General features: G+C 49.3%; 1 protein-coding gene across 1 annotated transcript in view; it reads left to right on the top strand.

Moving 5' to 3' along the window:
- Positions 1 to 12,994, top strand: part of SFXN2 (sideroflexin 2) — a 91,057-nt gene that overhangs the window by 42,040 nt on the left and 36,023 nt on the right. Inside the window, exon 5 of the mRNA XM_073685322.1 lies at positions 8,233 to 8,308. Within this exon, the coding sequence (XP_073541423.1) occupies positions 8,233 to 8,308 (76 nt within the window). The remainder of the gene's footprint in view (positions 1 to 8,232; positions 8,309 to 12,994) is intronic.

The raw sequence follows: 12,994 nt of genomic DNA, 5'->3' as shown, positions 1-12,994 counted from the left end.
AAACGTCATGGAATATTGTTAGCTATTTTAAAATTCTTGCCTTTACAAGTTGAAAGGTTTAGTCAGGGCGGTGCAGTATCACTTCTCATAATGAGGCTAGATGGCTAAATGTCTGCTACCATAATATAAAACAATTGATAAAACATTGCTGCAATAAGATATTTATTTTTGGCTATGTTCACACTAGGCATTTTTTCAGCTTTTTTTTTGTTTTGTTTTTTTTTTAATGTAAATTTTCAGCTGCGTTTTCCAGTACCAGCTAAGTCTATGAAATTTCAGAAATCTCATGCACACAGATTTTGTGTTTTTGTTTTCAGTATTTTGTACTTTGCATTTTTTTTTGCACAAGAGAGCATGTCACTTCTTTCAGCATTTTTACAGCGTTTTTTACCCATTGAAAGCAATGGGTAAGTGCAAAAATGCAGCAGAAAATGCAGGTATCAGGTTTTGCTTCGTTTTTAATGAAAAAAAGCAAGTGCAGCAGTATGTGAAACACATTCATTCTTGTGATTTTTCCCAAGTTTACCATCTTGTCTTGGTCACCTGAGATGGGAGTTTGGATTAGTACATTGGCTGACCAAGGTGTGAGTTTGAACAATACCTGTGGCCGACCAAGGTGTGAAATTGAACATAGCCTGAGCAACTCAATGGCAGACCAAAGTGTAAAGTAAACATTGTCCTACAAACTCAATGCTCTGCCAATGTCTTAGGTAAACTACACTGTGTTCCAAATTATTATGCAAATAATATTTTCTCAGATTTTCCCAAATTACCTATATGATTTGCAGTCATTGTAATTTTCCAGTCAAATAACTATTAGAGTACAATTGAAAGGTTTTTGTACAAACTGCCTATGATAACAGTATATTTTTAAAAAAATAAAACACTCAAACTGCACTCAAAATGCATGTTCCAAATTATTATGCACAGCAGAGTTTTCAACCTTTTCATTTTAATAAAGAACAAAAAAATGGTCATTTTTGAAATTTATAAGCATTAGCAGGTTATTACAAACTGAAATCAAACAGTTTTCAACTCAAAACTTTATTCTAGGTGATGTTACATTTGCACATAGGACTGCTTGTTCGAAAGGAGCTTCTGAACTCTCTCATTCATTGAATTTGTCAGGTTTTGGATGGTTTCTGCTTCAATAGTTTTGCATGAGGACAGAATACCTTCCCAGAGCTGTTGCTTAGATGTGAACTGCCTCCCGCCATCATAGACACTCCTTTTGATGATGCTCCAGAGGTTCTCAATGGGGTTGAGGTCAGGGGAGCATGGGTGCCACACCATAAGTTTGTCCCCTTTTATGCCCATATCAGCCAGAGATGCAGATGTGTTATGTGCAGCATGAGACGGGGCATTATCAAGCATGAAAATGATCTTGCTGCGGAATACACGGTTCTTCTTCTTGAACCATGGAAGGAAGTGCTGCTTGAGAAACTCAACATACATTATGGAGTTCATCTTTACCCCTTCAGGGATCCTAAAGGGGCCGACAATCTCTCTGCCCATGATTCCCGCCCAAAACATTACTCCACCTCCTCCTTGTTGGCACCATAGCCGTGTTTGCATGGGGTGTCCATCAACCAGCCATCCTCCACTCCATCCATCTGGACCATCGAGATCATTTCATGCATGATAATGCCTCATCTCATGCTGCACATAACACATCTGCATCTCTGGCTGCTGTGGGCATAAAAGGGGACAAACTTATGGTGTGGCACCCATGCTCCCCTGACCTCAACCCCATTGAGAACCTCTGGAGCATCATGAAAAGGAGTGTCTATGATGGCGGGAGGCAGTTCACATCTAAGCAACAGCTCTGGGAGGGTATTCTGTCCTCATGCAAAACAATTAAAGCAGAAACCATCCAAAACCTGACAAATTCAATGGACGAGAGAGTTCAGAAGCTCCTTTCGAACAAGGGGTCCTATGTGCAAATGTAACATCACCTAGAATAAAGTTTTGAGTTGAAAACTGTTTGATTTCAGTTTCTAATAACCTGCTAATGCTTATAATTTCAAAAATGACCATTTTTTTGTTCTTTATTAAAATGAAAAGGTTGAAAACTGTGTGCTGTGCATAATAATTTGGAACATGCATTTTGAGTACAGTTTGAGTTTTTTATTTTTTTAAAAATATACTGTTATCATAGGCAGTTTCTACAAAAACCTTTCAATTGTACTCTAATAGTTATTTGACTGGAAAATTACAATGACTGCAATTCATAAAGGTAATTTGGGAAAATCTGAGAAAATATTATTTGCATAATAATTTGGAACACAGTGTATTTCTGAACAATTCACCTCTCCCCACTGTTACATTTGTAATTCTGGTTAATATGGTTTCACATATGTCTTGCACTGGTGACCTATGTTAATGCTTCTGTGGTGGAAGTGTAGCACCCTGAGGATTCGGCTGCTACAGGGGTATTACGCCTCAAGCCAGAGGTGTGGTATTCCACTCCCGGGTAAGGATGGAGTGTGGAACTGAGCTCAGTAGGCTGCATGCACTACATACATCCCATTTCCGAGGGACAGACCAATGGTACTCCCACTAGAGAAATGTGCAGGTACGACAGTGTCTGTCCCTGGCTGGAGTGGGAGGGGGGTGGAACATCCCAGTAGTGTAGGGGCAGATAGGGGGAGCAGTCTGGGTAATGCTAGGAGCTCATTGGGTGCTGGTCACCTGAGCTCACACATAGAGGGAGTATATAAGGTGGGAACCATCTTAGATCAGGGTCAGTCTGTCAGAGTTGAGTCAGAGAAGCAGAGCAGCTCAGCCAGCTCCAAGGCCAAGAGAGAGAGAGAGGAGAAAGAAGGACCCAGAGGGGGAGAAGAGGGAACTCCAAGAACCCAAAATTAGACCAGAGGGTGAAGAGTTGGCACAAGGGTACCGGATCCCAAGCTGGTGGAGGGCCCTAATCCTTAGCCAGAGACCGGAGGTCATGGGCAGGATCTGCCACGACCACCCACTAAATCCACCCGGAAGGCAAACCAAGAATAGGGTCAGGGAACCCAGAGACAAGGGTTTTACCAACAAGAGGCCCGAGGGAGCCGGACTTAGGTGGATCCCTGGTGGGGAAGGCCAGAGAGAAGGACAAGTCAGAAAGGGAGCTCAGGACCACGCTCCAGAATCACCTGGGGGTTGGCCGAGTCCAGGACCTGGTGGACGCAGCACGGCTCGGGTGGTCACTCAAGGCCGGAGTGACCAACACAAAAGCAGTAAGTAAAACCCTGAACTGCACAGCCCGACTCGGAGTCTTATTACCACTCTCACTGCACCACCACAACCACCACCCTCTACAACTGACCCCCTGAGGCTATACCCCTCCCGTTGGGGGTTATACTACCTGAGCTGCACACACACCACCAGCCTCAGCGGACCCTGCTGCAGCGGCGGCCGTAGTGACCGCAAATCAACGGGTGGCGTAGTCGACACTAAAGAACATCCAGCAACATCTGTAGGACTGCCACACACTGAGCTTGACACCCTGGGCACGGACCGGGTCACCGCCACTCGGAGACTACAACCCCCATCTGATCCGGCTCCGGGTGTCCCCCAAACAGCGCTGGCCCAGGGGGCGCGTCAACTTTGGCGTAGTCGGCAGGATTACGTGCCCGCGACAACCGGGTACTGCGTGCCTGAAGAAAAGTTCACCGTTACCTCAAAAAGAAGTCTCCCGCCGGTTCCGGAGGGTCCCCGCCAACGGACCCCATCACAGGTCGTTTCCCGCCGGTTGTCCGCCATTTGCAGCTTTTTCCCGCCATCCATGGAGTTTCCCGCCACTGGGAGACGATTCCCGCCATTTCCAAAGATTTCCCGCCTTGGAAGAGCGGACGCCATTATGGGCGTGCCAGAGGGTGGCAAGAGGTCACCTCCCATCGTGGGCCAGGTCGAAGAATGGTGCCAAAAGCGGAAACCACGCCCACCAACAGAGACTGTGATGCTGGAAGTGTCCATCAGCGTGAGAGAACTGCCCCTGGAACTGACAATCACTAAGTTGCCCCGGGACCACCCTCAATGTGGGCGGAGACAGAACAAGAGAGCAAAGATGGGTGTCGCCTGGAGCAGTCTGGAGAGAGCGCACCCGGAGACAAGAAGTCTAGAGAGGAGTCCAGAGAAAGCCTACCCGGAGATGGAGGGAGAGTCAGGCAGCACCGACCCAGTGGTCAGGAGCCTGCTGCAAGCAACAACCCCACTAGGCCTAGTGGAGGTCCTGGCACAGCTCCCCCGAGACCGGGAGTGTGCACAGACTGCGCTGGAGGGCCTCGCACGGAGGATGGCCCGGGTGCAGCGAGAGACGTTGGCGGAGTGGAGCCGAGAGATGGCCCAGCGGACCGAAACCCGTCAGCGGAGCACGCCACCCGAGACGAGGAGACAGACCGCCTCTGAGGATGGTGCAGGAGGACTCAAGGCCGGAGACGGCGCCGAGAAGGGAGCTGAACGAATGGAGGCAGGTAAAGGGGACGTCTCTACCCCGAGCCGGGAAACCGCGTGCCTGCCCCAGCTCCCCGTCGCAGAGCCCGAAATTCCCCCTGCCGTGCCCGTCGCTGCATCGTCACCGCCGCAGACTAGGCCTCAACCGGAAACCGCGTCCGCGACCCCTGTGACGTAACGCGCTTCGACCCTGAGCGCGGCAAAGCAGGAAATACCATCGGCCTGGTCGCAAGGCCTAGTACACCCGGGCGCCGCCATTCCAACAGCGCCCCCTACCTCCGCGGAGCCACCAGCCTGGTCGCAGGGCCGAGTAACCACGGGCGCCGCCGTTCTTACGGTGCCCTTTTCCTTTAGCGTGCCCCAAGCCTGGTCGCAAGGCCTGGTCAACCCGGGCGCCGCTACCACCACAGCGCCCATAACACCTAAAGTACCGCACCTGGGTGAGGACCTGTTCGCCCAGCATACGTGCCCGGATGGGCAGCCCTTCATATGGCCACCGGAGTTTCACCATCCCCGACTCCGGAAAGAAAGACCCCTAGGAGAACCCCTGATTCCGGTTCCGAAGCCCGTCAGGAGGACCCAGCCCCCGCTAGAGGAGGCACAGTTTGAGTGGGACCCCACCGGAGGAGACCTCATGGGGTTCACTCAGTAGACTCGGGCGGCCGCAGCGGAGCGTGCAGAGTGCTGCCGCCAGCAGCTCGAGGTCTTCGAGAAGGAGCGGAGAGAGAGGCGGGTCCGGGAACAGCAAGCACAGATAAGGAGCGCGGAGCAGAAGAGCCGGACCAGGAGGAACCCCCGTGCAGCTCATGGTCCCCGTACCACCGGGACTGTGATTAAATTCAACCTGCAGCATGGGTGAGGCTTCATAAAAGACCATCATACCCCCGGCGACGTCTTTGTCACACGCAGAGACGTAGAAAGCCATCTGCCGGAGGGACACAGAGGTCGTGACCTGTACGTAGGGGACGAGGTCATCTTCACCCGGCACAAGTGTGCCAAAGGACCCTACGCCCTCCATGTACATCGCCTGACGGAGGAGGAGCTGCGGTGTGAGGAGGAGCAGGAGGACCCGGACGGGTCTAAATCCAAAGAAGGAGCAGGAGGACGCCGTCGTTAAAGTACGGTAAGGAGACTGTAAATAGTTACCCATCGGGGTACAGTGAACTGTTGCTGCTTTAAATAAGTCCCCGTTGGGACAAGAGTGAACTGTTAACCCGTGTGTCCCTATTCCCATTACCTGGCCGAGGACTGAGAGCGGCCATATTCCCCTTGTATATAGTTGCGCTTCTTAAGGCGCCCCCTACCGGTTTTATAGTAAACTGTTGTTTTTCTTAAAGAGACTGTCGCGCTTTTCCCGGTCACAAGTTGCACCGTGGCCGGAGGAGCAAGAGTGTTTACAAGGACGTTGTTTATGAAGAGTTTTTATGAAAAGTTTTATGTGATGTTTTATATGTTTATGTTTATGAAAAAAAATTGTATGATTTGGATGTTTTTGTATCTTACAGCCCGAGGACGTGCTGTGATTTACCAGGGGGGAATGTAGCACCCTGAGGATTCGGCTGCTACAGGGGTATTACGCCTCAAGCCAGAGGTGTGGTATTCCACTCCCGGGTAAGGATGGAGTGTGGAACTGAGCTCAGTAGGCTGCATGCACTACATACATCCCATTTCCGAGGGACAGACCAATGGTACTCCCACTAGAGAAATGTGCAGGTACGACAGTGTCTGTCCCTGGCTGGAGTGGGAGGGGGGTGGAACATCCCAGTAGTGTAGGGGCAGATAGGGGGAGCAGTCTGGGTAATGCTAGGAGCTCATTGGGTGCTGGTCACCTGAGCTCACACATAGAGGGAGTATATAAGGTGGGAACCATCTTAGATCAGGGTCAGTCTGTCAGAGTTGAGTCAGAGCAGCAGAGCAGCTCAGCCAGCTCCAAGGCCAAGAGAGAGAGAGAGGAGAAAGAAGGACCCAGAGGGGGAGAAGAGGGAACTCCAAGAGCCCAAAATTAGACCAGAGGCTGAAGAGTTGGCACAAGGGTACCGGATCCCAAGCTGGTGGAGGGCCCTAATCCTTAGCCAGAGACCGGAGGTCGTGGGCAGGATCTGCCACGACCACCCACTAAATCCACCCGGAAGGCAAACCAAGAATAGGGTCAGGGAACCCAGAGACAAGGGTTTTACCAACAAGAGGCCCGAGGGAGCCGGACTTAGGTGGATCCCTGGTGGGGAAGGCCAGAGAGAAGGACAAGTCAGAAAGGGAGCTCAGGACCACGCTCCAGAATCACCTGGGGGTTGGCAGAGTCCAGGACCTGGTGGACGCAGCACGGCTCGGGTGGTCACTCAAGGCCGGAGTGACCAACACAAAAGCAGTAAGTAAAACCCTGAACTGCACAGCCCGACTCGGAGTCTTATTACCACTCTCACTGCACCACCACAACCACCACCCTCTACAACTGACCCCCTGAGGCTATACCCCTCCCGTTGGGGGTTATACTACCTGAGCTGCACACACACCACCAGCCTCAGCGGACCCTGCTGCAGCGGCGGCCGTAGTGACCGCAAATCAACGGGTGGCGTAGTCGACACTAAAGAACATCCAGCAACATCTGTAGGACTGCCACACACTGAGCTTGACACCCTGGGCACGGACCGGGTCACCGCCACTCGGAGACTACAACCCCCATCTGATCCGGCTCCGGGTGTCCCCCAAACAGCGCTGGCCCAGGGGGCGCGTCAGAAGCAAAGCTAGACTTTGGGATCCTGAAAAACGCACCAAAACCTGTGTTTTTGACCCTCTTTTCTGCCAAGAGAACAGGTTTTGCTGCAGAAAAAAACGCACCAAAAACGCCCTGTGTGAACAAAGCCAAATTAAGTGTGTGAAGTGTGCATGCGCAAAAATAGGTAATGGGTAACACAAGTGTTTACTTAAACAAAAGTGTCAGAAGTGGTGGCAAATGCCATGACTCCCAAAACCTACACTGTGCTCATAATTATTATGCAATTTGTATTTTTCATGATTCGTTTTATTCATTTAATCCCTGCATGTGTTGAGGCTGTCCAACAGCCGCAAATCATGCAGACGCAGGGACTCGAACATAATATACGAGCACACCGAAGATATTCAGTTAGCACCCGAGCATGCTCGGTTAACCCCTTATCCAAGCACGTTCGCTCATCACTAGTGATGAACTTAAAGCCATAATATTGCATGCTAACCATAAACTGATCTAAAGGTAATGTAACATTAGAAAATTTCCTCTTGTTTAATACTTTAGTGCTTTTTTTTCATAATTTTATATATCACTAACTTTTTTTTACATTGCAGCGTTTAATTGAAAGGCTTACATAGCTGGAGTAATGCAGCCAGTACCTGATTCTTGTCTGTGGTTCGGGTAGCATGAATCTGATGGCAGTTCTCTTTTTGAAAAACACTACTTTTTAGAAGAAATAATTTCTTGGAACTTGGAACATGCATTTTGAGTGCAGTTTAAATATACTGTTATCATAGGCAGTTTGTACAAAAACCTTTCAATTGTACTCTAATAGTTATTTGACTGGAAAATGACAATGACTGCAATTCATATAGGTAATTTTGGAAAATCTGAGAAAATATTATTTGCATAATAATTTGGAACACAGTGTATAGATTGAAGGAGAGATGGGTATCAGGCATTTTTATGCTGACCCAGTAGACATTGGTGTCAGACAATTTTGATAAAAATATAGTATCTATACTCATGTATTCAAATGCGTATTATGCCTTGTATGAAAATGTGCTGTTTTGAACTTGCAGCCAGATTGGAGTTGCCTACGTGACGGCCACTGGAACTGCTCTCGCCACCGCTGTTGGACTCAACCTGTATACTAAGGTATGGTAAAAGAAGAGTATGTAAGGGTGGTGGACTGTGCTGACACGTTTCTACCCCTGAAGAACCCAATCACTTGATGTGTTGTATTTTAATGTGAATAATGTCTTCTGTCTTTTGTATATATTGTCATGTGAACTGTAATGTACAGTATGTGATAAGTATTGTTCGTATAACGTAAGGTATTATAATGTAAGATAGGTAGTGTAATGTATAGGGATGTAGATAGTTGACGATAAGGTAAGTTAGGAGTTAATGTTTGGGACTAGCCCACAGTGGGAGGAGTTAGTGTTAGGGAAAGTGACTGGTTTCCTGCTAGTTAGGGAGAAAAAGTTTGGAGTACTAAGTGAGCAGTGCTGCAACTAAAGGGTGACCCTGAGTGAGAAGAGGCAGAAATAAAAGGGATATCATGATCATAGGCGGATTATAATGAGGGCAATCTGGGCTACCGCCCGGGGCTCCACAGGGCCTGGCGGTCCATGGCCAGATTGCCCTCATTATAATATGTGCGGCACATACCGGCAGACAGTGGTGGGGGGGGGGCCCCAGACCGCTCCCCCAGCCGCGGCGCACGGCCGCTACTTCTTCTTCAGCCGGGGCAGCACTGCACCTGTTAACTTCCCTGTGTTAGTGTTAGGGAAAGTGACTGGTTTCCTGCTAGTTAGGGAGAAAAAGTTTGGAGTACTAAGTGAGCAGTGCTGCAACTAAAGGGTGACCCTGAGTGAGAAGAGGCAGAAGTAAAAGGGATATCATGATCATAGGCGGATTATAATGAGGGCAATCTGGGCTACCGCCCGGGGCTCCACAGGGCCCGGCGGTCCATGGCCAGATTGCCCTCATTATAATATGTGCGGCACATACCGGCAGACAGTGGTGGGGGGGGGGCCCCAGACCGCTCCCCCAGCAGCGGCGCACGGCCGCTACTTCTTCTTCAGCCGGGGCAGCACTGCACATGTTAACTTCCCTGTGTGCTGGCCCGGCCGTGTCACTGCTAGGAGACATGGCCCTGTGCGCGGCCGTGTCTGCTAGTGTGACGTCACGCAGTGCGCGCCCTACACTGCTACTTACCACCAGAGAGGAGCTGGACGACGGGAGCCGAGCCAGGGGATGGTGAGTGAGTGTGTGTGTGAGTGATTGAGTGTGTGTGTGTGTGTGTGTGCAGGCAGATATCATTGTGTGATGTCTGTGTATATGTATTTTTGTGTTTCAAATGTGTTTATGCATGTATGTATATGTTTGTGTGTGTGTGTGTGACTGCGTGCGGCCTCCCACTGTGTATAGATGGCACCATGTGGCCTCCTGCTGTGTATAGATGGCGCCGTGCGGCCTCCTGCTGTGTATAGATGGCTACGTGCGGCCTCCTGCTGTGTATAGATGGCGCCGTGCGGCCTACTACTGTGTATAGATGGCCCCGTGCGGCCCCCTGATGTGTATAGATGGCTACGTGTGGCCTCCTGCTGTGTATAGATGGCTACGTGCGGCCTCCCGCTGTGTATAGACAACTACGTGCGGCCTCCTGCTGTGTATGGACGGCTACGTGCTGCCTCCTGCTGTGTATAGATGGCTACGTGCGGCCTCCTGCTGTGTATAGATGGCTACGTGCGGCCTCCCGCTGTGTATAGACAACTACGTGCGGCCTCCTGCTGTGTATAGATGGCTACGTGCTGCCTCCTGCTGTGTATAGATGGCTACGTGCGGCCTCCTGCTGTATATAGATGGCTACGTGCGGCCTCCCGCTGTGTATAGATGGCTACGTGCGGCCTCCTGCTGTGTATAGATGGCTACGTGCGGCCTCCCGCTGTGTATAGATGGCGCCGTGCGGCCTCCCGCTGTGTATAGATGGCTACGTGCTGCCTCCTGCTGTTTATAGATGGCTACATGCGGCCTCCTGCTGTGTATAGAAGGGTACGTGCAGCTTCCCGCTGTGTATAGATGGCGCGTGCGGCCTCCTGCTGTGTATAGATGGCGCGTGCGGCCTCCTGCTGTGTATAGATGGCTACGTGCTGCCTCCTGCTGTTTATAGATGGCTACGTGCTGCCTCCTGCTGTGTAGAGATGGCTACGTGCGGCCTCCTGCTGTGTAGAGATGGCTACATGCGGCCTCCTGCTGTGTAGAGATGGCTACGTGCGGCCTCCTGCTGTGTATAGATGGCTACTTGCGGCCTCCTGCTGTGTATAGATGTCTACGTGCGGCCTCCCGCTGTGTATAGACAACTACGTGCGGCTTCCCGCTATGTATAGATGGCGCCGTGCGGCCTCCTGCTGTGTATAGATGGCTAACGTGCTGCCTCCTGCTGTGTATAGATGGCTACGTGCGGCCTCCTGCTGTATATAGATGGCTACATGCGGCCTCCCGCTGTGTATAGATGGCTACGTGCGGCCTCCCGCTGTGTATAGATGGCGCCGTGCGGCCTCCTGCTGTGTACAGATGGCTACGTGCTGCCTCCTGCTGTTTATAGATGGCTACATGCGGCCTCCTGCTGTGTATAGAAGGGTACGTGCGGCTTCCCGCTGTGTATAGATGGCGCGTGCGGCCTCCTGCTGTGTATAGATGGCTACGTGCTGCCTCCTGCTGTGTAGAGATGGCTACGTGCGGCCTCCTGCTGTGTAGAGATGGCTACGTGTGCTCAATATTAAGTAATACAATTAATGTAAGGCTATGTGCCCACGATGCAGAAATGCTCCGGATTTTTCCTGAGCATTTCTGCATCTCTCTGGCAGAAAAAATTCATGCGGATTGTACATGCGGATTGTACATGCGTTTTTCCTGCCAGGCACATGCAGATGTGAAGCGCTCTTCACATGTATTTCCGCATGCGGGTTGACAAGCGCTTTCCAAGCGATTTTAGCATCACTTGGAAAGCGATTGACAACTTGGTCACACTATATAAATCCAAACAACCGGCATAGATTTATATAGTGTGACCGTAAAAGACACACTATAAAAGTGTGACCGCAAACACACATTCGCCAGGAGACTCGCAACACTCATCAGGAGGGCGTTAAACTAGAAGAAGAGGGGATGGGAAGAAAAACGCCGGACACGAACATGAAACCAGAGAACATACTAATGAAAGATATGAAGTGCGACAAAGAAGGTCCAAGACAAGATACTTGGAAGGGAGGTAAGAAAATTTCTAATACAATCCACAGGGAGAAGATTGGAACAAAACAAAATCGTGTAAACTGCGTGCTAGCAAATGCCAGAAGCCTGACAAACAAGATGGATGAACTGGAAGCAGAAATATCTACAGGTAACTATGACATAGTGGGAATAACCGAGACATGGTTAGATGAAAGCTATGACTGGGCAGTTAACTTACAGGGTTACAGTCTGTTTAGAAGGGATCGAAGAAGTCGGAAAGGGGGTGGAGTCTGTCTATATGTAAAGACGTGTCTAAAGCCTACAATACGGGAGGATGTATGAGAGGGAAATGAGGAGGTCGAGTCCTTATGGGTGGAGATACATGGGGCAAAAAACAATAATAAAATTATCAGAGGAGTCTGTTATAAACCACCAAATATAGCAGAAGCCACGGAAAGTCTATTAATGAGACAAATAGACGAAGTAGCAAAAAATAACGAGGTGATTATTATGGGGGACTTCAACTACCCCGATATAGACTGGGAAACCGAAAGCTGTAGATCTCAGAAAGGAAACAGGTTTCTGTCAATTATCAAAGACAATTATTTGTCACAACTTGTGCAGGAACCAACTAGAGGGACGGCCCTTTTAGACTTAATATTAACTAACAGGCCAGACAGAATAACTGAGGTGCAGGTCGGGGGGCACCTGGGAAGTAGTGACCACAACATTATACAATTCCACATGTGCTTCAGTAGGTGCCCAGCAAGGGAGTCACAAAACACTGAACTTCAGGAGGGCAAAGTTTGATCAGCTAAGAGATGCCCTTCACCTTATAGACTGGGATAGTATCTTCAGTAATAGGAGCACGGATAGAAAATGGGAAATTTTCAAAACAGTCCTACATAGTCACTGTAGAAGGTACATACCTTATGGGAATAAAAGGGCTAGGAATAGGAGGAAGCCAATGTGGCTAAATAAGGAAGTCAAGAGGGCAATGAAAAACAAAAAAAGGGCTTTCGGTAAACTTAAACAAGAAGGCAGCGAGGAAGCGCTAATATCTTATAGGGAAAAAAACAAAATCTGTAAGAAACAAATAAGAATAGCAAAAGAGGAGACAGAGAGACTAATTGCCAAGGAAAGTAAAACGAATCCCAAACTGTTCTTTAACTATATAAACAGTAAAAGGATTAAAACTGATGGAGTTGGCCCATTGAAAAATAACCTGGGTAAAATCATGGAGGGCGATGAGGGTAAAGCAAACCTACTCAATAGCTTCTTCTCCACTGTTTTCACAAAAGAAAACAATTTATCGGAGGAAATGCAGAGTGATAAAGTAAACCCTCCGCTAAATATCACCCACCTAACCCAGGAGTAAGTTCAGAAACGCCTAAATAATATCAAAATAGACAAGTCACCAGGCCCAGATGGCATACACCCCCGGGTACTAAAAGAATTAAGTAATGTGATAGACAGACCGCTGTATCTTATATTCAAGCACTCTTTATGGACAGGGACTGTCCCACTAGACTGGCGCCAAGCAAATGTGGTACCAATATTCAAAAAGGGGTCTAAAAGTGACCCTGGGAACTATAGACCAGTCAG

This window comes from Phyllobates terribilis, unplaced genomic scaffold (genome assembly GCF_046119375.1).
Source record: "Phyllobates terribilis strain yellow unplaced genomic scaffold, ASM4611937v1 Scaffold_5__5_contigs__length_657084704, whole genome shotgun sequence".
In the NCBI taxonomy this organism is placed as follows: Eukaryota; Metazoa; Chordata; class Amphibia; order Anura; family Dendrobatidae; genus Phyllobates; species Phyllobates terribilis.
This window is presented reverse-complemented; position numbering and strand designations above follow the sequence as displayed.